The sequence below is a fragment of the Topomyia yanbarensis genome, chromosome 1, assembly GCF_030247195.1.
Source record: "Topomyia yanbarensis strain Yona2022 chromosome 1, ASM3024719v1, whole genome shotgun sequence".
Classification (NCBI taxonomy): Eukaryota; Metazoa; Arthropoda; class Insecta; order Diptera; family Culicidae; genus Topomyia; species Topomyia yanbarensis.
The window spans coordinates 212,102,602-212,128,165 of NC_080670.1; the positions used below are offsets into that span (position 1 = coordinate 212,102,602).

The 25,564-nt window shown below is 41.6% G+C and overlaps 2 protein-coding genes across 2 annotated transcripts in view; both read left to right on the forward strand.

Moving 5' to 3' along the window:
* The first annotated feature begins 274 nt into the window (after positions 1–274).
* LOC131676225 (axoneme-associated protein mst101(2)-like) lies at positions 275–13,902 on the forward strand. Its single transcript, XM_058955346.1, has 5 exons — positions 275–356; positions 10,461–11,378; positions 11,436–11,661; positions 11,701–12,320; positions 13,766–13,902. The coding sequence occupies exons 1-5, from the start codon at positions 275–277 to the stop codon at positions 13,900–13,902; spliced, it is 1,983 nt and encodes a 660-aa protein (XP_058811329.1).
* Positions 13,903–15,862: 1,960 nt separating this feature from the next.
* The window catches only part of LOC131691537 (probable G-protein coupled receptor B0563.6), a 136,604-nt gene continuing 126,902 nt past the window's right edge, over positions 15,863–25,564 (forward strand). The window contains exon 1 of the mRNA XM_058978049.1: positions 15,863–15,917. The gene's annotated coding sequence lies outside the window, so the exon portion shown is untranslated. The remainder of the gene's footprint in view (positions 15,918–25,564) is intronic.

Here is a 25,564-nt window from a genome sequence, read left to right on the forward strand (position 1 = left end):
GTGTCGTCGCGGTCTACGCAGTCTAGTTCCGGGCAGTGAATCGGATTGTACGCTGACGGAGAGGTCCCAGACGAAAGAAGTTCTCCCGATACCGATTCTTATTTGGTTTCAGTATCACAACTTCTTGAGCCCTTTAGCTCCTTGACCGGTGCCATTTAGCACCGCAACTCCTTTAAGCCCTTTAGTTCTCTTCTTGGGCCATTCAGCACTACTTCCTTGCTGATCCATTCAGCTCCTCGACTTGTTCGCGAACAACTCGGTCTAGTCCCCGACGATGGACCTGACCTACTGTGACAGAGAAATGCTGAGGCTTGCTGAGGTCAGTTCGGCGATTCTGGCGAAGCAGGGTGTCACTGGTGCGCCGATGACCCGCCACTAGTGGTGTATAGTCGCTGTCTACTCGGTCTAGTCCCCAGCGGTGAAACTAGCTAACGCTGACGGAGAGTTCTCTGGCGAAAAAAGTTCTCCCAACATCGATTCTTCTTTGGTTGTCACTATCGAAACAACCGGTGGGGTGCAGTGGTCGGTCTGGCGAATCCGCATGAAGCGTGACGTCCGGTTCGCTGGCGTTTGGACGACTCATACTCGGTGCTCTGTTGCAATCTACTCGACTAGTCCTCGTCGGTGGATCTAGCTTATTCATGCGGAGAGTTCCCTGGCGGTGATTGCTCTCCCGAAAGCGTTGCTCGATGTCCATTCCGACGTTCTCACACTCCGGGCACAGTGTTGACGTTGCGTACCCACACCGATGAAGACACTTCTTAAGCAGCCGTGGTTCGGTAGGAGCTGTTTCAGGTGGAAGGTCATCTCTCCGTGCTTTCTATTAACCCACGTCGACAGGTTTGGATGAGCCGGTAGGTCCACTCTCCTTTCTCCGTATTGTCCCATTCCTGCTGTCACTTCACCATCGAATCAATTCTCATCATCTTCCTCACGTTTCTGACGTTTCATTGATTGTAGCGTCAGGGTGATGTAGATGGGGATTATCTCGACGATAAGGCATTCTGCCTCCGGTACGCAATCGCAACTCGTACGACCAGCAGTCGAAGCGTCCTGTTCAGCTTTTCGTGGTTCCACTTGGTTTTCAGCGCCGCGCCCCAAGCAGGAGGCCCATATCGCAGTATCGATGACGAAATACTAGATAATGGACCGACATTTCGCAGGTGTACTCAACGTGGTTGTTAAAGCTCAATCAGTCGTCGATTATCACTCCCAATTGCTTCAGTGCACGCTTCAATGCAATCACATCCCAACAAAAAAATTAGCTGGATAATGGCTTAAACAGTTCTTGTTCAGCTTATTCTCTCTGATCAAGGCTTGTTCAGCTTTCGTTGTTTGTTGGGATGCCCTTCGACGGTGATCTGTATCCGCTAAACCGCTTTGCAGTTGCTGTCCAACAACAAATCCGTCTTGTGGTGAGCTATTTGCAGCTTGACCCGTTCATCCAGCTCTCGATCGCATCTATTGTCTCCGTCACCGACACCTCCATTTCTTCAAGTGTCTCCCTCATCGCCGTTAGTGTCGTCCACGGAACCCACGATTTTCACTTTCCTGGGCAGCCGCAGTGTTAAGACCCCATCGTACATCCCATTCCAAAGAGTTGGACAGAAAATGGAGCCCTGAGGAACGCCCGCTGCGACTCGCATTGCCTTCTGCCCTTTGTTCGTCTGGTACAGCAGTGCTCTACTCTGGAAGTAGCTCTTCAGGATCTGGCTTATTCTTTTATGCCACGCTGCGGCATTGATCTATACGAGGCTGGATAGCACGGTGACTTTGGTGCTGACTTTGGCAGCAACATCAGTTTCTGCACCTTCCTCATTTCGGGGATTACCATCGTCTAAAGACTTCAGCAGTAGCCTCCCGAACATGTCCGGACATGCCAGGATCGCAGCTTTCAGCTGGTATTCCATCCGGACCGGGGGTTATCTTTGATTTTAGTCACATCGACGCTTCCTTGAGCTCGTCGTTAGTCGCTTGCCACTCGGCTGTGATACCTCCTTCTTCTTCGCCGTACGGTGTCGGTGACCAGCTAGTTGAATCGTGATTCGGGAAGAGACCCTCAAGCTTACCCGGGCATATTTCAGCTGGTCTCGTCATGACGACTCAGTGCGCGTCCCCCAGGGATTGCCGTTTATTTCTCAGCGCAACTGCTTATGGCAATTGGCTTGCTAAGCTTGATCTGCCGTTTTAAAGAGTCCCTACCTTCTCGAAACGACGCTTGCGCTCCTCTCTCACTCTCCGATCTTGCGCTTTGAGTTCGCCTTCTGGCTCTAAGACAAACAGCGTGTAGCGTACTGAGCTGCTCATTTAACCAGTAAGCTGCACGCCGGCTTCTGCATGGCCCTAGTTTTCGTGACATTGTAACGTCACTAGCCTAAGGATTTTCTTTTTAGATCAGCCACATCAACGTACTTGATTCGCCGAAGTAACTCAACAAAGAGGTTTTCTTCCACTTTAGCTTGCTGCCCGTCCTTCTCTGCGTGCTGCAGCAGAGTTCCATTGGCCGATGCGGTAGCGAATCGTCTGGTGGTCGCTATGAGGATACTTCTCGCACACTCTCCAGTCCATATTCGCCGTCAGTCAAGGACTACAGAATGTGGCGAAATTTCTCTCGGTACTGATATCCGTTTCGTGAACCAATAAGCTCCCAGCCCGATCGCTTCGCCACGATCTACTCGTTATAGTCCTCGGCGGTTGAGCTAGCCTCCACAACGAGCCGACAGGTAGGTGTCGAGGTCCTCCTCAAGACGGCAGAGGTTTCTCCAGACGATTTCGTAGTACGGCTCAGATGTGGATCGGCAACACTTCGGGTTGCACGTGTGATGTTCGTGCTGTAGGTCCCGTGTTTGTTGGCTCATTCGACAGAGATGTTTTGTGTCGCCTTGGAGTCGCATCAAACCATCGTGGGTGTATGGTACAGTCGGAAGAGGGCACTTCTGAGAATGATAAGAAAAATAAAAGGGACGTTGGTTGGTCTTCATCGGGCCCGTAGGGTATCCATTAACCAAGACCTGGCGGAACTATACTCGGTGCACGCCCAGACAATATGCTCGATGTCGTGATAGCCGTCGCCACAAGCGAAGATACCACTATCCTCGAGCCCAATACGCCTGAGATGTGCATCCAACGTATCGAATGAAGTCACGACCCATATCCTTCCCCTTTAACCAAGGTTTCGTCGATACCTTAGTGACCATCGAATGTAGCCATCTTCCTAGCTCCCACAATCGATTTTTCACCAGGAGAGAACTCCCGACAGGACTTCGAGACATCATGTGGGTCGACTTCATACGGTCGACTTCATACGCAAACAACGATACTGAATTCTTTCGAGTTTGATGAAATGTATGTTCGCAGCGGAGCGAAAGCAGAAGCATACGTATTCCATTACCGACAGTATCGTTGTTTGATGAAACCTAATTAGGTCTCCTGGGTAGGCACCTCACCATGTTTCGGTTATTGTACGAAGAATACCGAATATGGCATCCCAAAGTACCTTTCAAGTCGGACCAGACGCCTAGATATTTTACTGTGAAGACCTGAGCGATAGTTTGACCGATTAATAGAAGCCGTAGTTGTGCTGGTTAACGCTTCCTACAAAATACAAGCCATTTGCTTCGACCTAATTGTTGAGGCAGAATAGGATCATTTTCTCTAACAACTTCCAGATACAGGACAGCATTGCGATCGGTCGATACGAATTGTGGTCGGAGACTGGTTTTCCTGGTTTTTGGATGGCGGCGCGGTAGATCTTCTGTGCCGGGACGGAATCCGGACAAACCGTCTCGGCGGTTTGAATATTTCGCGCTCTCGTTAGTATTGTTTCGGCTTAGCAAACGCCGGGCCGTGCCCCAAAGAGTGCTCATCGATGTTGCTCTCGTTAGTCCGTCAACGAACCGGCGCCAGTAGCTGCGTTTCTTGGCTTTCATCAATCTCTTCATTTGTGTTTCCAACGTCTCATATTGTCGATAGCTAGCGGGTAAGCCGTCATCCCGAAAGGTCTTATACGCGGCGGCCTTTGCCGCGTACACGTCTGAGCACTCTTTGTCCCACCACGGATTAGGAGCACGTTTTCGCTGTCGAGAATCAAGCCAGCCGAAAAGCTGTACTCTTCCTCCGGAGGAAGTTCTTGGGTAGATTCGATGTTGCCGGATATCGCGGCAGCATAGCTCTTCCAATCGATACCTTCTCTGAGCTTAATCCTCTGAGACCAGGAGCTACTTGCTTCGGTTTGGTTGCAACACTTCGAATAGATGTCACTTTCGGAGCCCCGTCAAGGGACACCTTCGGGCCTTTACAAGGAACTTGAGGAGAGGAAATGTTCCTCCTCTTCCTATAACTTCTAGGCACCCTAGTAGATGTTCCCTCTTGTGGGTCATCAGCCTCGCCCTCGTCAGGAGGCAAGTGAGCATAGATGTTTGTTGAGCAAGGTGGCGTAGCTTTCTTTAGCATTTCTGCGAAAGAACGTTTGGATCGTCCCCCCAGGGAAAGTTTCAGTTTATCCCCGCGTAGTTTGTACGCGGGACATGCACTTTTCGGCTTTTTTGCTGCACGAATCATCTAGACGATTCTCCCCGCATTTTCCCCAGCGGGCCTTATTTCTACAATGGGTGGCTGTCTGCCCCAATTGTTTACACTTTGTGCAATTCATGACCCGCGGTACAAACAGACGCACAGGCTGACGAACCTTGTGCAAGAGGATGTAGTTCGGCAAAGTGGTACCAGCGCAGGTCACACCATAAGAATTTTATTGGGGTACGTTTTTGAACCATCCGCAAACGCTTGCACTCAAGTATTTTCACTGCCTGAAGTAAGCAGTCTCTAATCTGGCCAATCCCATACTGCAGCAGATCCTCACACGTCAAACTCTCATCGTTGATGACGCCTTCAGACTGTACCTTTACAGATGGAATATACACATAATAGTCCTTCGTAAAGTGCGTGCAGCAAGCAATACCGTTTGCCTGCTTTGCGAATTAGTCAACACGACCCTGACCCTGTCTAAGCGGACCTTTCTTATTTCGGTCACAGCCGAGAATCGTTCCGTCAGGTCTTTTGAAATCTGTAATAGACTCAGCGATTTTGTTTTGGGCTGAAAGAAGACCACAAAGGGAGACCGGTTGAGAGCTCTGGATATTGTTTCGGTCGGGGAGAGCCTTGGGAGTCGATTCGACCTCCGTTTGGCTGTCCGGAGAGGGAGCCATCGACACCATCGACGCGCAGAAGGGAATAAGCCGTAAATGTGTCAAAAAAGGTTGGTTTCACTTATCTGTATATTTGACGCGTAAGTCGAGCTTATATAGCTGGCTATTGTTCAATCCTCACTATGCAAACAAAAGGCTGAGGCATAACGGTTAACACACACAAAAAAGAAGAAAAAAAGTCCAAAACCTCGAGAGACAGAGAATGCGCAAGATAACCTTGAACGCGGATTAGCACTATTCTTTGTCGCTATACACGTACAAACTGGAAAAAAACACTTGTGTCTCGATCGAGCGCTCGTAAACGAATGTAAGCATGTATTGTTGACGTTATCGTAATTTCATTTCCTCTAGGGGTCTAAAATTGGTTGGTTACCCTAGTGTGTTAGTAGCTAATTACGCTCACAGATGATCAAGCAGTTTTGTCGGTGAGAACATCGCAACAACCCGGTTTTAACAGTTTGACAGTTTTTCTTTTTTCTTGCCGAAAAAAATATTGTGGTCAAGTTAAGCAAATATTTAATCCAGTTCGTCTAAAAAATAAAGTTTCTTATATTGCTGGCGTTGGCGTGCATTAAAGGTGAAGATATGTGGAAGCCAAGAACGCACGCTTATTGCTAGGCACCGGCTCGATTGTTTACATTGAGGAAAAAAAATAGAATTCGAAGTGAAAATACAAACGCACAAATGAGAGTTTTCGGATATTGTCGGAGCAGAGAGTCAGATCTAACACATTATTCACTCTTTAGGGTACACATCTCGACAAACATATGATTACGGCCTAAAAGCCAACTGTCAAAATCCACTTTGAATGGAAATTCCAGACAAACCGTTACTTGTCGAACACAGTTCACAACAGTTTATGAAAGAGAAAATTTTTCTCTTTCATTTACTACCAACATCTGTGATTGGCGTGTAACGGTTTGTCCGGAATTTCCATTCAAAGTGGATTTTGACAGTTGGCTTTTAGGCCGTTATCATATGTTTGTCGAGAAATTATTTAATTTACTATTTTAAGAGTTTTGTAATGTTTTCAGTCACACGATTATTATAATTTGGAGCCAATTGGTGTAACATGCAACTGGAGACCGCGACGTTCTTTATAATTAACGCACAGGAAGTTTATTTTGCTCAGTTTTTACCCCTGAACCTGTTATTTTCCAATCTTTAATTTTTATACAACAGCCCCAAATTGCACTAGCATTTTTCGACCCGTGGGGAAATTCCTGGCATAAAAGCTATCCCTTCTTTCCCCTTTCTATCTTTCAAAATGAAAACTGATAAGAAAAGTATACCCGTCGGTCCTTATTGCACGTATCAGCATGAATAACAGCCAGCCCCATCCCTCGGCGCAGGCTGTGCTCTCCAGTTTCTCTTTAGCCATCATCATCACCATCACCATTACCGTGCCATATCGAACTCATCTCGGAAACGGGAAGCGTCCCTGAATATTCCCGGGGCCTGAATCCTTGAGCCGAGAGCCAGCCTACTGAAAACTTTGAATCTCTCCATCCAGAGCCACCTTCGATGATTGCACGGCGCATTTCATCAATCACGTATGGTACATCACACACACACAGTCCCCGTCCAGTCCGAGCCAACCGCACCAGCCTACTGCAGTGATGAGTCGGGTAAACCATTTCCAACTGTTTGTCCATCAACATTCAACAATAAACAAGTTTTTTTATATATTCGTCGATCCATCCAAAACCAACCATCGTACGAACGGGCGGCCGGGTATGCGTAGCGTTGTGTGTGGTGTGTTCGTCCTTGGCGACGCGGATTCTGACTTCCTCCTTCGACTTTTGCTGTGGTGGGCCTACTGTACTGACTGACTGGCAGTCATTTTTTACGACCGAACCAGATGAATAGCGGCAGTAGCAGGCAGTCGGGATGAGAGAAGGGTGTCTAGGCAAAATACACACTTCTCGCCTACTACGAGTTTGGCGATAGTAGGCGAAAAGTAGAGCCGAACAGTACGCGGTGGAATGTCGCTCGGGGAGGATGAAGGCATGAATGGGAGCCTATGCAGGCTGTGAGGCGTAGACTTTCGCACAGGAAGAAGCACGTTCGCAAAGGATGGCGGTAGGAATTTTCCGGGGAAAAATAGGTCAAATCGATGGCAAACATAAGGAAGTAAGATGTTTGATGATGGAAGAATGGTCTTCCCGGTCGGAGGGGATTTGCACTGAAAGAAACGGTGTCAACGGAATCGGTTCAACGTTTATGACTTTTTTTTTCTCACAGTGTTCTCCCGTTTGGTATTCCCTTAAGGAAAAAAATAATCCTGACACGTCACGCTTTTATTGGCGAAAGTTTGGCTCGGATGGGGCAACAAATTCGACTGTGTGGTAAATCCCGGAAGCAAGCTCTCCGGACCGGTTCCCTGTTTACAGAGCTCGAACCGCCCGTCACTCCGTTTTATATCTGTTGGTATGGCGCGGTCGTTTCTGTCTTCTTCTCGTTCTTCTATTCTTAACAGCGCAACGTCAAATAGAAATTCCCGTCCGAGTAGGCCTGGAGTGCGGAGTCATTGTGTGGAGCCTGGCCTACTGTTCGCTAGCTTTGGCGTACGCATGTTTGTGATGGCACGCGGCTCCAGACACGGATCCCATGATGTTTACAATGGGTTCGAGCGGAAATAGGGCGCCAGGATGGGGGGAAACCATCGTCGTTTGCTGACGTCTTTTCTCTTCCCCGCTCCGGTCCCTAGTTTGATGGATAAGTCCTGTTTTTGAGAGCTGGAACCAGGCTGGAACATGCTGGAGGATAGGCGAATATTTGGGTGTGTCAGCTCCCGGTGGTTTTTTTTCGCTAGGCTATGCGGTGCCGATATTGTGTTTTGTTGCTGTCATAAATTATGGATGGGATCGGAAGAATTTCATTTTTCTGTTTGCCGATTAAGCGCCCGTAGGGCGTTTTGTTCCCCTTCCAGTCAACAGCTGCCCCGGGTGGTCTTTATTGAGACGCTGATCCCGTCCGATTTCGATTGTTCCGAGCTCCAAGTAGTAATGAGCGATGACGGAATGGGGAACAAGGTGTCGTAAACCGAATAACATCCAGGAACAGCTGTCTCCTTCGGGGTAATAATGGCTGATATAAGGTTTGGGGCAATAATTTTCTTCCTCATCATTCATGGTTGGATTCGATTTCAGCAGTGCTTTGCTAGAAAAATCTTTGACGAATCATATATGTAAGATTTGTTTAATAATGCTGTTCTTTGGCGTCATTGGTTCGAGGGCGATTTGAGAACCGATATGGATTGGCAAGACAAAATTAATATCGAACGCTCTCACCCGGTTGATGGGTGAAGGCACATCCCGGAAGTGCAATAAATCAACCAATTGTTTGCGTCCCGCGGGGGAATCCCTCAGGCTGAACTCTATTAATCTTCGATGTGTCAGAACGAGTTTTTTTGCTACTTCTTCAGAATTTTCGGGAATGCCATTAGCTCCCCCCTTTTCAATCGAAGTAGGCCACCGAAGAACGGATAAATTCAGATTTAGTTCAGCGAACGCTCCAGATTGGAATTGGAAATTGATTCTTTTCCTCACGCTTCCGTGGTTTATTCATTTGGTAAAGCGATGCTCTATTTGATTTATTCCAAAAACCACACGAATTGCATATTCTAGAAGAAGCGCTCATTTTTCACATTGGGAAATGTGTTCTAATTTTCTTGAACCATTATCGCAACCGGTCTTCGAAATGTGATATAACATTTTCGAGAAGGAGGTACAATCAAAGTAACCTACATTTGAAACGTCTTCCCATCATCGTTGCGAATATGATATGGATGTAATGAACAATTCACCACAAGCGCCTGCTTCGTTTGTCCAGTTCCAAACCAACACCTACCTGCCTGCATGCTATACGTGCTTCGTTCAAGGCCAACTATACATGCTGCGTCCACTCCCCAGCTAATCCTGGAGGGCGAATAAAATAAAATAAAAATGACAGCTGTTGCAGCGATCTTCGATAAATTGGCACGTCTAGACTGAATAAATTCCCAATAACTAACCTACACTGAAAATAATTTCTGTGCGTCTGATGCATCTGATAAAGATATTAGCTTCACAGAAATTGCAGCGTTCTTTTGGGTAAAATTTTTGAAAAATGTTTCTGCTGTTTAAACTCATAGGTAAAATAGTTTTTTGCAGTGTGTAGCCTCACGAGAACGGACCTGACTGCCCGCTGTCCTTGTACAATTGATGAATGGGAAACCATTTTTTGCACCCGTTTGAATCGCTGGTTCCCAGACGGTGAAGATGGTTGCGTGGTTTATTGAAAGCCGAATTCTGAAAATTTTCCCCTCAAGAATATTTCAAGCTTCTAATCAGTTTATTTTTGATTCAACTTTAAGAAAAGTCTTGAGATGAAAAAATAATACTTGAAACTAAAGGGGAAAAAAATTAACTCCTATAAATTGAACAAAATTATTTCAGGACAGTCCAGGATCCAACCTCTCATAAAAAAAACTGAGCTATTTAAGATAGAAATTTATCCGATTTCGTTCTCAACAGGCTATTTTTAAAAGCTGTGTTGTGTGCTTCAACCAGTCTTCGCGTATAAGTGATAGATAAGAAGACCGTAAACGAGCGTGGAGAAAAAAATAGTGTCATTTATCTCGATTTATGTTTGCTGAGCTGTAATTCATACCATCTGTGGAAGCGAGCAGCAACAGCCAGAAGCTCCTGCCAGCAGTGAAACTATACTCGTGCGCCTTCGAGTTATGCAACTGGCACTGCACCGCAACAGTGATGCTGCTATCCAGGCGAAGGGTGATAAATTTTAATTGCTGGAATATTTATTGTTTGCTGATTGATTCCGTAACTGTTTGCACGGGCGTATGTCAAGTGGAACGGCTTTCGCTTCCTGTCTTTCGATTGCGTTCGGGGATTCGCTGCTTCGGACAATGTTGCTGTGCAAATGGAAGCTGAATACTTTTGACGAAGGACTACGTATTTGTCTGCGATGTGGGGTTGTAAGGTAAATGCATTTTTATACAGAAGGTTGCGCATCCCCAGCCTGAGACGTCAGATCCAGGGCTCCAGTGCAAAATATGCCTGTCATGTTTCGCTACCATGCTTTTGATTGACTGAATCGCTTCACCCGTATATAAATGACACGGTACAGATTAGCCAGCTTGCTATTCGATTTGTATGTTGCTAGTGGCCGGATAGATAGGAGCCAAGAACGTTGCTTGATGGAGTCTGCTGAGAGTGGGGAATATTGCCTCTACTTTCCAACAAAATCGACAAGTAAAGAGTAAAGAGAATAAAGAGATTAAAGAGTGTAAAGAGAGCATAGAGTGTAAAGAGACTAAAGAGAGTATAGAGTGTAAAGAGACTAAAAAGTGTAAAGAGAGTAAAGAGTGTAAAGAGAGTCTAGAGAGTAAAGAGACTAAAAAGAGTAAAGAGGATAAAGAGAGTGAAGGTAGTAAAGAGAGCAAAGAGAATAAAGAGAGTAAAGGAAGTAAAGAGAGTAGAGAGAGTAAAGAGTGTAAAGCGAGTAAAGAGAGTAGTGAGTGCAAAGAGAGTATAGAGAGTAAAGATAGTGAAGAGAGTAAAGATAGTAAAGAGAGTAATGAGAGTGAAGAGAGTAAAGAGAGTACAGTGAGTATAGAGTGTAAAGAGACTAAAGAGTGTAAAGAGAGTGAAGAGTGTAAAGAGAGTAAAGAGAGTATAGAGAGTATAGATAGTAAAGAGACTAAAGAGAGTAAAGAGAGTGAAGAGAGTCAAGAGAATAAAGAGAGTAAAGAGTGTAAAGAGAGTGAAGAGTGTAAAGAGAGTAAAGAGAGTATAGATAGTAAAGAGACTAAAGAGAGTAAAGAGAGTGAAGAGAGTCAAGAGAATAAAGAGAGTAAAGAGTGTAAAGAGAGTATAAAGTGTAAAGAGACTAAAGAGTGTAAAGAGAGTATAGAGAGTAAAGAGACTAAAGAGAGTAAAGAGAGTGAAGAAAGTCAAGAGAATAAAGAGTGTAAAGAGAGTATAAAGTGTAAAGAGACTAAAGAGAGTATAGAGAGTAAAGAGACTAAAAAGAGTAAAGAGGGTAAAGAGAGTGAAGATAGTAAAGAGAGCAAAGAGAATAAAGAGAGTAAAGGAAGTAAAGTGAGTAGAGAGAGTAAAGAGTGTGAAGCGAGTAAAGAGAGTAAAGAGAGAAAAGAGAGAAGAGAGAGTAGTGAGTGCAAAGAGAGTATAGAGAGTAAAGAGAGTAAAGATAGTGAAGAGAGTGAAGATAGTAAAGAGAGCAAAGAGAATAAAGAGAGTAAAGGAAGTAAAGAGAGTAGAGAGAGTAAAGAGTGTAAAGCGAGTAAAGAGAGTAGTGAGTGCAAAGAGAGTATAGAGAGTAAAGATAGTGAAGAGAGTAAAGATAGTAAAGAGAGTAATGAGAGTGAAGAGAGTAAAGAGAGTACAGTGAGTATAGAGTGTAAAGAGACTAAAGAGTGTAAAGAGAGTGAAGAGTGTAAAGAGAGTAAAGAGAGTATAGAGAGTATAGATAGTAAAGAGACTAAAGAGAGTAAAGAGAGTGAAGAGAGTCAAGAGAATAAAGAGAGTAAAGAGTGTAAAGAGAGTATAAAGTGTAAAGAGACTAAAGAGTGTAAAGAGAGTAAAGAGTGTAAAGAGAGTAAAGAGAGTATAGAGAGTAAAGAGACTAAAGAGAGTAAAGAGAGTGAAGAAAGTCAAGAGAATAAAGAGAGTAAAGAGTGTAAAGAGAGTATAAAGTGTAAAGAGACTAAAGAGAGTATAGAGAGTAAAGAGACTAAAAAGAGTAAAGAGGGTAAAGAGAGTGAAGATAGTAAAGAGAGCAAAGAGTATAAAGTGAGTAAAGGAAGTAAAGTGAGTAGAGAGAGTAAAGAGTGTGAAGCGAGTAAAGAGAGTAAAGAGAGAAAAGAGAGAAGAGAGAGTAGTGAGTGCAAAGAGAGTATAGAGAGTAAAGAGAGTAAAGATAGTGAAGAGAGTGAAGATAGTAAAGAGAGTAATGAGAGTGAAGAGAGTAAAGTGAGTATAGAGTGTAAAGAGACTAAAGAGAGTATAGAGTGTAAAGAGACTAAAGAGTGTAAAGAGAGTAAAGAGAGTATAGAGAGTAAAGAGAGTAAAAAGAGTAAAGGGAGTACAGAGAGTAAAGAGAGAAAAGAGAGTAGAGAGAGTAGAGAGTGTAAAGCGAGTAAAGAGAGAAGAGAGAGTAGAGAGTGTAAAGAGAGTATAGAGAGTAAAGAGAGTGAAGATAGTAAAGAGAGTAATGAGAGTGAAGAGAGTAGAGAGTAAAGTGAGTATAGAGAGTAAAGAGAGTGAAGAGAGTAAAGAGGGTAAAGAGAGCAAAGAAATTAAAGTATAAAGTACAGGTACTCAAATCATTTAGAGGACACCCGAAAATTCCACATGAAGTGCAATTTGTCAGAAACAAAGGATCGAATAAATGGTTACTCGTTAGTTGCAGTTCTTTCACTCTCACTGTACTGCTTCAGATTAAGATAAATACGGGCTAATTTTTAACTCAAAACTGAATTGGTCTGTTTACATCGATTTCTTGCATGGTCTTCGACTAGCCTGCCAGTTGATACAGCAACATCAACTCTCTGATTCGACGTTGATTTTTTATGTTTCCCAAAAGGATTGTCTCCCAATCTCTTATCTCTACGTTTCTACTTTGTGTCGTGCTCTCGGCCCGTGTATGAGTGGACTCTTTCGAAATAGACCTGATGATGAAATGGTTTTTGAACAAAGATTCCGATTCATTGTTCAAAGTCTTACCCTCGAACTCGATCGGACCGTTTGTTATCTTTTTCCGATCCAGAGATAAAGCTTTAAATTTCAAAAGATAAGTTAGGAGTTGTGGTTTTCAATCTAAATTTAGCAAATGACATTACTGAAGATTCCTTATGAGGAAGTATCGTGTCTACGTACCCACCCTACAAAGTAGAGATAAATGGCGTAGTCGAATTTGATAGGCGTGAGTCTGCTGGAGTACGGGTTGGCACAAAGAATCCGTGCTTCAATCACAGTCCAGTTGTTTCTAGGAATCCGTGCCTTAGTCAATAAAAAATTTGGATTGAAACCAATCTTTCAGGATTTAGTTTGTGTAAAACAACGCTTTCAAAAAAATCAATATTTTCGGTACTGAAAATGATAAAACTGGTTAAACTGGCGTTCCGAAAAATTAGAAAGTCCCCCGTTTAAAGTACTACGCACTCAGCTCGTTCGAATCGTTTGTGATCATTTTCAGGCTCAGAGTTCAAGCTCTAAGCATTCTTAAAACGTTTGAAAGGCCTGAGAGAATGATATTCCGTCGTGGCCAAAATGTAGAAAATCTGCTTAAATAAACTCAGAACTTTGGTTTCCAGTCTAAAACAGGCAAACGACATAGCTGGAGACAAGTTTCCTTGGAACGTGCACCGTGTCTACGTACCCGCGCCACAAAGTTGAGATAGATTGCGTAGTCACCGATTCAAATTGAACATGCGTAGATCTGCTGGAGCACGGGATTGGCTGTTTCATAGCTCTAGTCAGTAAAAATTTTGGATTGCTGTCACAAAATACGGGTCAACATCCTATGTCCTATTTCAGACTCGTTCCGGGTGTCATGCGCCGAGTCTGCCTCTGGTATCTGCGACCACGGTTGTCGTGACTGCCCGAACTCCACCGTCTGCTCGAACTACAGCCAACACCACAAGATATCCAAGGAAAATCCTTGTGTAAACTAAAATGTCTGCATCAATTGCCGACAAGGGCACTCAACCCGTAGCAAGAAGTGCCCCAAGTTCATTGAGGAGTAACAGGTCACCAAAGTTGGGATCGACAAAAATTTGACCTTTTTGAGATCAGAGCTTTGGTAAAAGAAACCAACAAGGTTCCAACTATGCGACCAGTATTTAGATCTATTGTGGTAAGGTTCCAACTATTCCAGCATCGCTAAAGAAAACACGGAAGATGACGAACAGGATAAAATCATGGTAGGTCTACAGATAGAGATAGTTATCTGAAAGTAAACAAGGCACAAAATTCCGAAAACAATAAAGATCGGATAATCAAGCTACTGAAGGATCACGGTGCTAAACAGCAATTCGAGCTCCAGCAAAAGCCGCCGGCCACTCCTGGACAATACTACCATCACTGGAACCGTCCATCCAATCGGGCCCTGGAAGATCTGCCCGTTACAAAGAGAAGTATTCCAGGATGGCACCGATAAATGTAGAAATTCCAGCTCAACAGTCACTCTCGATATGAACTTGATTATACCCAACCTGGGGTGCAAGCTTGTATGAAAAAGTCGATTCGAAATGGTTCCATAATGTCGTCCCTGGTCTCCATAGTACCCTGGTCTCGATCCACTTCGCCAGTTTCAGTCACAGCCTCAAGCCAAGAACCCCACCAACTGATGTCCATTCCCAAGAAATAAATATCCCCAAAAAAGCACCTACTAATATCCAGAAAACTATTTCACTGATTCTATCAGCTTTTGAAAAACCATTTCCTCGAAAAAAAACTTAATTCAAACCGCCAGTGAACGTGAACTTGACGCGAATACAAATCTTTGTTTCCCTTTTTTCTCTGTATATAGTGTGACAAACGGGCGAATGACCACCTGGTTAAAGTCCTTAATAAACAATTACAATTTAAGTGTGACAAACTTAAAATAAAATGAAAGCATATCACTGTAGTCATTCAAAAAATAAATGTTTAAGAAAAACATCATCATTCATTGAAATCACAGCCTGTGTCGTTTTGCGTGACTCTACTACATATTATTATCTCTAGGTAAAAGGCATCGCACCAGCACCAGCAGTTAGCGAGAAAGCTCGCAATTTTCAAGGCCATTTCGTGTCAAAGTGTGCGTGTGTATTCTTTCGCTCACGTATCTTTTTTCGTCAAACGCTATCGCGATCAAAGCAAGCAGCCAGTTGAGATCGGATCGTAGAACCTACTAGATGGTTCCAATCGCGCGTCGCGTCATTTCGTAGGGGATTTTATCCGATTTTTTTTTCTCATTTGTAAATTTAGTTTTTCTTGCGTTACCAACGTGATGTTCCGCTTAAAGTTTGTTCAATATAGTGATCATTGTCGGATATGCGCGAAAGTGATTTCAGCTTCGGACTTTTGTGCTACATAGAGCAATGCTACTCTTCCTCGTCGAAGATAGAAAGTGTAGAGAAAAATGCGATCGAACATCGGAATGCCGCAGTGAATAAGTTCAGGTGTTAAATGGTGCAGCAAAAAATGTGTTTTCGTGCGGAAAGAAAAATGCTTCGATTTTTTCGGCTGCTGCAGCCATTCTTTTTCATTCGAAGCGGTGTGTGTCAGGCTTGTAATAAGTTTTGAGCTGAGATTCAAGCCAATGGATGTGTGTATGAGTAAGCTTTCTTTCAAATCAAGATTTGAAGCAGTGTGCGGTATAGCTTGTTGGTGAAGCGGAAAGGGCTGTCGTGATCGGCTGAGGTCCAGTTCTGTAGGAAAGTGTTGATGCTTTGCTAAAGTCTAGCAAGAGTAGTATGAAGAGGGCTGTGAATGATGGCAAATGTGGGCAAAATGGTTGTCTTAGTGAAATGTGTGAAGATGTGGTTCTTTCCTGTGTTTTAATGGGCAAAGTGTTATTCCACTTATTCTAATGGGATGAAATAATTTCATTGTCATTTTAAAATATTGTGAAAGGCTTGAAACTTTCAGGGATCTGTTCGGCTGTTTGGCGATGTCAACAAGATGTATTTTGACTGTTCAACTGGTGAGTATTTACATGAATTACATTCTTGAAAACAAATTTTAATGGAATATGGTAGCCAACCACCAAAATATGTTGGACCTTCGTCATATATTTGTCTTTTTACTACCAAATCCTCAACATTCAATGGGTTTGATAAAGGCAATTGTATTCTTTGGGTTGCTTCTTAGTCTCAAAATCGTCAACTGAATTTATATCTATATACTTCAAATTAATCAAAATTTTCATTTGAAACAATATCATCTAAAACAATTCATAATTCAACGGTTGCCAAGAAGAGGTGCATTTTCAATTTGGGTTTAAATTTAAAATTTAATAGTTTATCAATGAGTTCTTAATTTTGTCTGTTTTTGGATTATGAGTCGACGTTCTCAATGGCGCGAGAAGAAGTACCAGTTTTGGTATCAAATTCAACGGAATTTCAATCATGGACGAATTGGGGAACTTTTTCCTCTCATTATCATTGACACTGCCTTAAAAATCTGGAGACTTACCCAATTATTTTTCCTCCAGACTCAGAACAGGACTTTAGTAAACCCCTCTCTTGTCCTGAGCTGAATCACGCCTTTACGTTCACTCACGGAAAGCAGGCTAATACCTAGACGGGATCGGCTATCCGCTCCTGCGGCATCTGCTGCCGCTTTCAACCGCGGTCCCCTATCGGACAGTTAGGAAACTTCTCTTATTGCTTCAATTCCAAAAAGAAAAATAAAGATACAAGGACGCCAAAATATTTCCCTGTCAACCTAATATTACCTACATGAAAAAAAACAGGAGGCACATGGTTAATTGAAGGCTGGTACCATTTTTTGAAGTAGAGCAATCTGTTGGACAACCGTCAGTTCGCATTCCGATAAAGTTTCGGGACCGGTATCCACTTCGGATTGGGAATATAGCCCGAGCTATCTATCATTTCCGCATCTGCTCGGACTCCTCCAAGTTGTCACCACCAAACTGAACAACGAAGTGGGCGCCGAAGTGAGCGGAATCGGAGTAGGCACTCCGTTTTCCTCCAATATGCTCGGCAGGGTTACCATATTCACAGATTTTGCTGTAATGCCACAGGGTTTTTTTTCTCACAAGTTTCAATCACAGATCCTTTTTTACAGATAACAATTTTTTGTTATTTTGATGAAAGCTTCACCGATTTTTTAAAAATATTGTCATCCTTCAGATTTTTTGAAAATTTAACACAGATTCTGTTTTAGTCTTCACAGATGGCAAACTGTTTTTTTTACGAAAACACAGATTTCAATGTGGAATCCCTTATGCTCGGTCTTCTTAGCAGAAGAGAAGTCAATCACACTTGCCATCTTTCGCAAATCATTATCCGTGATCACAGTTCTCGCAGATGGCGAATTTCCCTTTCGTGTTGTAAGAAATCGAGGTATATGGCGACCAGTGTGATGGGTTCCTGGCCATTGTGACATCGAATGAAACGAAGAGGTCACAAAATCACTGCGGAAAATGACAGTCAATTGAAGCTGTTTAATCGCATAAGTATTGCCAATAACAGGCTTTTGACGGATCTACTTTAGTGCTCTATAATAGTATTATTAATGCGAATCTATGCGCTGTAATTAGCATAATATTTCGCCTTTCCTGGCATCATATCAGCATTAAATCGGTATGTAGGTCTTAATGGCTTTTAAATAGTTCTATATGCAGGTCTAAAGCAGAAATTAGGCTATGTTATACTGCTCATGATCGCAAATCAGTCCCATAAAGATAGGAAATCCTCTAAAAAATGGCACAAATATGCGATCGTAGCCAGTAAGCCAACTACCCGTTCGTCACTTTTACAATAACCAACGCTTGTTGCGTGTCGATTCCCAGTAGTTAGCATCTATCCAGAATTGTCGGCAGGTTCACGCCATGATAAGTTTCTTAGGTGCCATTCAACAAAGCGTTTTTATCTTCGTTCAATCCTTATGCGCCATGATATTTGGTGCGTGCGGAAACCAAATCACTGACACGTTTTTAAGAATGCATTATTTACAATTATTTCTACAGCACCAATCAACAAACAGTTTAAGCAGGCCTCTATAGTACGAACTACGAGGTGCAGCTTCAAATCATCCGCATAAATCAGTTTACATCCATCTCCCAAAAGCAATGCGATATCGTTGAAAAACAGTGCGAACAATGAGAGTCCCAAGTTACTGCCTTGTGGAACATCTGATTTATTCGAGAACTGCGTTGCTGCCATTCAACTTCACTTGTAGAATTCTTCCGGAAAGATAAGAGTTCATCCAAGAAAAAAATTATGAAACAAAAAAACTTGCAAATATAGTCATGTGTTCAATTTTGTCGAACGGTGTTTCAGAACAGTACAGATGGACTGCAAAGTCCATGCCTACAAAACGCCTAGACGCGAAACTGTGCAAATTTGTAGTGACCGATCTGCTTGGCATAAATTCAAGTTGTTCGAATGAGACGTAATTCTTTGTACACGACCACATTTTATTCTATTCTATTCTAACGCACAGCCAGTATTGAAAAGTTTCCTGTAAAACACTGAAATTATTCTTTAGTGTTTTTCTTGTCAACATTATTATATGAAGCATATTGTAATATATCGCAAATATTAAAACGGCCAGGTCTACTGTGCAGAGTTGGGTTTGAAGATGTTACAATACACGGCAATGGAATTATTCATTTAATGAAAAATTCAACCAACGAATCGTTTTGAAATTTGAATGAGGAAGAAACGAGGCCTACCGTACCGACCGCTTCTGTTTGTTGGAGGGGTTAGGATAAAACATTGGGAGTGACCTTGCTAGGAAGGTGAATGTCACTCCTTTGGTCCTTTGGGATGGGACTGAGGTATTTACACCTTGCCCTGGCTCATTGAGCCTTAATTCAAGGCACCTTTACTCGCTCTCCTTCATACTAATGCTGACTTCGTTCCTGTACGTTAAACTTTCATTGACCTTAGGAGATTATTTCGAGAAAAAAATATATATTATTTTTTCCTAGTTTTAGTATTTAAGTTTAACCAAATACAAATTAAATACGCCAAGGTTCCATACAAAAGGGTGATCATTTTTTGACTCACCGAAAACTAGATTTAAAGAACCCTATGCATGATTTTTGGTTGACAAGTCGCAAATACTGAAGAACACTACGAAATGGCAACACGTTTTAATAAATCCGATCAAAGCATGTCGTTCTTAAATCTATTTTTTGACAACACATGTTTATATTTTTGTGAAAAATTTGGTTCCATTCTATAAAACTACTGCCGGCAGCCAGCATCGGTTGTAGGTGAACTCGATGCAAGTCATAAGGTAACAAATCTTTGATATGAAACTTCCAGCAAAACTTGACAGCAATAACAGAACCGTACTTTTATTTCAGTAGATATTGATGGGGCAGCCGGGCCGACCACTCCACTTTGCAGTAATAGGCTTACCAAAACCATTTTGCTGCTGTGACCGTTATTCCTTCGACCTAGCGAATGCTGCTCAAGAAGTTCAATGCTGTGTTCACAATTTATCCCGTTGAACTCGGGTTCACTAATCTGCAAAATATCGCGTATTCATCGACATTCTATTTAATCTGGTACATGGAATGTGGCTTATTTCAGAAAATATGGACGACAAATTGAGAACACAGCGAGAACTTACATTAATGATCAGGCTACTGGACAAGTCGATCATAAATGGTGCTGTCGAATGGATATTTACTCGTTTGTCATGATGATCGAAGCTTCGGAGTAGTGGCTCTTAAGAGGATATTCCACGTTGAAATCGAACACGTGAATCCAGTGTCTGTCTAAATAAACGAACGCGTCGAATTATCGTTGAAATTATGCTCAAAGTATCTGTGCTGGCAGTTACTTCGTTCAATCCGTTTTTCATTTTATTTTATTTTAGAGACTTTGTCTATTTTACAGCATAAAGAATTTAGAATTCGTTGACAGATTATTGTGAAGAAAATCAGTTTATAAGATGGTAGCTGGGCGAACTTCCTTTTCAGACGAGTCTAGTCCGAGACACCGACAGAACACGTGTGATAAGTACGATCTTACGAAAATACCTTCACCAAGCTCCGGTCGCATTTCGTCCTGTGGGACCGTTCATAAACCACGTAGACCGAAATTTGAAAATTTTTAACCCCTCCCTCCCCCCTAGTAGACCTTAGTAGACTTTTACTAACCCCCCCCCCCCCCCCACACGACAAAAGTCTACGTAGACTTTTAATTTTTTTTATTCGCAGGAAATGTGAATTTAGCAAGAAGCACATTATAATATTCAATTAAAAATTAGCGTTCAGATTTATTTCAAGCTTTTTGAATATTAAAGAAAGGTTTTTCACGTTGGTTTTTTATCTATGATTGATCAAATCAATTAATACCGATTCAAGGTGCTTTCCAACGTTTGTGTAGCGGAATACTTCTTTTCAAGGTTAGTCACTCAAATATATGTAAAAAGATATATTGCTATAACTAGTAGACCGGCAACAACTTTGACTTTTTTTCGGAACACTCCTAATTCGAATGGTAATTGGTAATGATAATCATGTGCCAAATATGAGCTTTTTTCGATAGCTCTAGTTCACTCACAAGAGGTTTCAAGTTTCTATAGTAATATATATGGAAACTCGGAAATAAAAACTTAAATCCCAATAAAAAAAATTGACAGTAACTCTGCGTACCTCAAAACTTAGTCGCGTAGTTTATTTTATAACAAATAGCTTTGTTGAAGATCGCATATTGATTGTAGGTTTCACTAAAAAGTTATTTAACTTTGAAGACCAACCAATTTTTTTTTTAAATTTCCTGTTCTAAGCATGTGCGAGAAAGAGAGGCAACACATAACTTTATGTGCGAATATCCTTTTACCGCAAAATCAGATCAATTTGCAGTCTTCGGCAAAGTTGATCCTTACACCTTAAGCTATATATCTGCAAATTTTGAGATTCACAAGATGATTCTGGCATTTTGTACTGAATTTATTGTTTCAAGTGCCTATTTTTCATATATTTTCACATACAAACTTGAAAACTCTTGTGAGTGAATTAGAGTTTTCGAAAAAAGCTCATATTTGACAAGTGGTATGTGAAGCCAATTACCGTTTGATTTAACAGCGTTCCGAAAAAAAAAATCGAAATTGTTGCCGGTCCAATAACTAGATTAAATTTTGGCCGAAGTGCGACCTACACCAACAATGCAGAATTGCTAAGCACTTTTTGAGCCTTACTGGTGCATTCAAAATTGTTAAATTATAAGAAACAATTACAAATTAATACCGTCAATGTGCACTATCATCTAGACTAAAATAATAAACCAAACATGCACACAAATTTCACTTTTCGTGAACAAATTTCAATATTTCTAAGATAATAAGATAATCTAAATTGCCTTATTTGATTAAGGGAACGAAGCTATTGAAATCTTCCCAAAAATATTTATATTTCTTATGTAATTAATAGCCGTATCACCTTAGAGTATTATCGCAAAGTATAACAGTTTAACTCCGAATATTTTCAAAGATAAATATAGTAGAGCCGGTTTGCACGGAGTTGCATAGGATCAAGACGTAAAATTTAACGGGTGTTTAAAGATTTTGAAATCAGTGTAAATGATTGCAAGAGAAACTGATTAACTCGAGTAAACACTTTGTTGTAGAAGTTTAACTACACTACTGCTTTAACCACCGAAATTAATAAATAAAAAAAATAATCTACTTATTGTTAAAAATCGGGTGTTTTGTTGTTACAATTTTTTATGTTTCATGCGTTTAACCCTCCGGAAGTCGCGCTTATGGCCCACTGAACGAGCAGCTGCTGGTGTCCTAAGACGATTTCGCTAGATTTTCAGAGCAGCGTGCACTTAGTGCACTAGTGCGACTGCCGGAAGGTTAATGGTCCATGCATGTCTGCTAACTAGGGGTGTCTCAGATGATATCACAGTCAAAATCTTCCGTCGAGAGGAATTTTGGGCGATCGTCTTTAGAACTGTCATTTTGTATTCCCAACAAACAACGATAGCTGAACAAGCTTTTATCGAGAGGGAATAGGCTGAACAATGCCTGTTCAAGCTATTATCCAGCTAAATTGTTTGTTGGGTTATTCCTAGATCAAAACTATATCAAAATATACGCAAGAAACAACAACGTGTGAGGTTGTCCAAAAAAATCGTGGGTTCTGGGTTGAGTGGTCGCTTAACGAGTAGCTATCTCAATAGTGTACTAGCTTTGAAGTTTCTGCATAAATACTGAATAGACCGATATTTTGAATACAACTCTCTTTAAAGCCCATTCATTACAAATAACAAAAAATATAAGTCTACGTAGACTTTTTCAAAGACCCCCCCTCCCCGCTCGTAGACAAACGTAGACTTTTGCCAGACCCCCCCGTCCCCCTTATGAGTCTACGTGGTTTATGAACGGCCCCTGTATGTAGTATATGTACATTGGGTTACTCAAGAGTTTAAACAATAACGATTGTAACACACATGAAGTCAAAGTAAATATATCTCAGCGAGAGCTGGTTACTCTCGTGTGAACCACACTACGATCAACATCTTTTCTTTCTCTGCTGTGCAACACGGATACAATACTGTGCACAGCCTAGTATAGTCTATAAAAGTAAGAATCAATAATTGTATCTGCTAGTACTACTCAGAATAGTTGTCTCACTATGACATATGATAGTTTAATAAATTTGACTTTGATTGCCGTGGCAACACCCATTGCCCTGCAATGTGGTTAAGTGGAATAAATGTTTACACTTTAAAATAAGTGGTACAGCAGCCCTTTGCATACTCTAGAAACTATCTCCTATATCGCAGATAAGCATTCTGCTTGTTGATTGCTTTTTTGCTTGCCGAGATAGTCCGATTCCAATTTTTTATCACTAAATGCTATAGGTCAGGTCCACTATAGTTCAGAGAGACATTCAAGGTCACTAGCAGCCAGATAACTGCAAACAGCCGCGTTGGATGATGCTCTTTTGCGCTTCCTGAGGTTCTTTATGAAGTTCCGCTTTGTTGCTCAGGTACGTTTGGGACAGCTATAACTCAGCGTTGAGCAGAAGATCCAGAGCCTAGGTTAGTCGATTTATTGTCTATACTAGTTCTATTATTCCCGAAGATGGATCATCTACCATGGGAAGGTAGGGCATCAAATCAAGACTGATGTAGATATCGACTCCAGTATCTGACCGGAAACTCATCGACAAAACGATAACCTGCAACCTGTTCTTATAGTATAGTATAGTTACAGGATCAGTCGAACGAAGTAGTAAGACAATTCCATTCACCAAAATCATTTATGGATAGCTCTAGCAGTCGAAAAAAACGCCCACTATTAAATTAAACTCTTCGGTAGAACACCCTTCATTTGGTTTCGGTTATGACTTGGCATGTGGTTAATGTGATGCGGTAGTTTGAGGCATATCGGGAAATTGCACACTTGCACAAGAGATACCGTACTTTGATTCCGACCTCGTCATAGATCTCCTTGCGAATGCAAAGCTAATACAATTTCGATTATCTATCTTATCAGTTTTACTTACTTCAAGTCCACCAGAACAAATTAATATATTTCACATTCGATTCCGTTGCATTTTTTCTGATTACCAAAACAATAAACAGTTTCCATGGTTTTCCAAGTTTTCAGCAATGCCAGTTTTCTAGAAAATTCATCAAGGTACACTGTCACTTTGACACTGTACTTTTCAAGGTACAGGGTTGTGTAAAACGTGTCCTCGAAAAATTGCAAGAGCATTCCGTATTAACATATTTGTATTTGGTTTAACTATCAGATTGGAGCATGGCAAAATAGTTATTTTCGTTCAGTTGATGACTAACAGAAAGGAAACAAGTGAAACAAAAAGATGAATATACAATATAGAAGTTATGAGCTTAAAATGAAACTCTCGGATGGAACCTTAGACTCCTGACAGCAGGTTTATTGCTAAGTCTAGTTCCATGGTCATGACTGATTCGCTCTAGAACATCAGCTGTCAAACCATCGTAGCGAATATAAATCGTTGGTTAACCTATACTACTCCTGCCATCTTAAAAAATACAATAGGAACCAAAACGGATTTTAGAGTTGAAAGAGTTCAAATACAAATATGCGAATAATGAAGGAAGATATAATTCCGTTAGAATAATGTTGAAAAAGAATGGAACCTTCTCACCGAAATCTGTTGACCAAAGCATACATCTATTAAATCTTCTGCATAAATCCGACAAGCGACTGTAGAATTCATCTTCACAAACATAGTTCTCCGTCCAGAGATTGCGGATTTTCGCAATGGGCGAACAACATTTGGATGCGTTGTTCGCCATTGTTTGGGTGCCTTTTTGATACCTGAATAGAAAATGTAAAAATCAAAATAGAAACATCATTCGGCACGCACACAGATCTACAACACGAGAGGTGCTTCGATTTTTTAAAGATTAAAATGCGTCTGGTATAAGTCGTCCAAATTTGGCTTGCAACTCCCTTTATACTGTTAAACTGGAATTTAGGGGTTTTTCATGATATTTAAAGTGTACGATGGGTCATTATATTCAATGAAATAATGAACCCGGCTAGAAAATCAGCGGTTCAACTTTTATTTGAAGAGTATGAATACTCCAATACTTAATAACACAAATAATAAATGCAATCCATTGATGCCAGTCAGGTGAGAAAATGTGGAAGTAGCGAATGATGTGAAAAATCATGAAACCGCTGAAGGGAATGTTGAAAAAACATGTTTATTTAGCAGCTGCGTCTGATTTTGTACTTGCAAATGACTTCTTCGGCGTTTTCGTCGTCGCCAGAGTGTGGAATTGAAGTTGTGCATTCCGGCTCACGTGGTTGCTTGGCTGTGCGGCGATCACGCTTCCGGCCCTGCCCTTGATGACGACTACTTTCCATTTACCCGAGCACGTAATTTTCAACGGTACCAGCCGAAATAGCAGTCGTCAACGATGTTCTCGAATTCGCGCAACACGAGCGACCTCTGCAATAACGTCGCAAAGATAATGCCCTGTACTTATTGTACCTTCATTTCTATTTGTCCTCGTTCTACTCTATAGTTCTTCACTAACCATAAATTGTTTTCAGTGGAATATATAAAATATTTTCAGGTATTCGTAAAATTCTTTACCTTCTCTTGTATTACATAAATCTTAATTACATAAACAACAAATCTTGAAAAATCATTATAGCGGTAGGCGTTTACCGCCGATAAGACTCATGCCTTCGAACATGTAGTGCAGCAAAATAATCCTTAAAGCCAAAAAATCAATTACCTTCCACCGTATCGGTGAGCCCCTCGAGCATCAAATGGGGATGGAAATTTCCCCCATTCCCATCATAATCCTAAAAGCAATTCAGTGGAAACATAAATATGCGCATACACCGTTCTTTCAACCAACAAGAGAACCGCCGTAGCTGAAGTACTAGTGCTCTCCTTGGATATAAAGACGTAACCCGTAACGATTTGATTCAAAATAACCCAATCTTTGAAGGTTGACTGCCAGCGAACTGTCTGAGTGCGTACGCGTAACCATGGCAGCCGTCGTCACAGAATGTTTGAAGGTACTTTTTGTCTTTGATGAACTAATACATTTTGCTGAACACTAGAAATATTTGAATGGAATTATTTATAGATGAATTGTAGGTTAGGTTGAGTGGGTGGAGTCG

Coding starts and splice junctions, on each gene's coding strand:
- LOC131676225 (XM_058955346.1), top strand. CDS start 275: ATGGACCTGACCTACTGTGACAGAGAAATGCTGAGGCTTGCTGAGGTC. Junction 11,379..11,435: donor AAAAGAGAGAAGAGAGAGTA/GTGAGTGCAAAG, acceptor AAGAGAGTGAAG/ATAGTAAAGAGAGCAAAGAG. Junction 12,321..13,765: donor GAGTAAAGGGAGTACAGAGA/GTAAAGAGAGAA, acceptor GTCCTATTTCAG/ACTCGTTCCGGGTGTCATGC.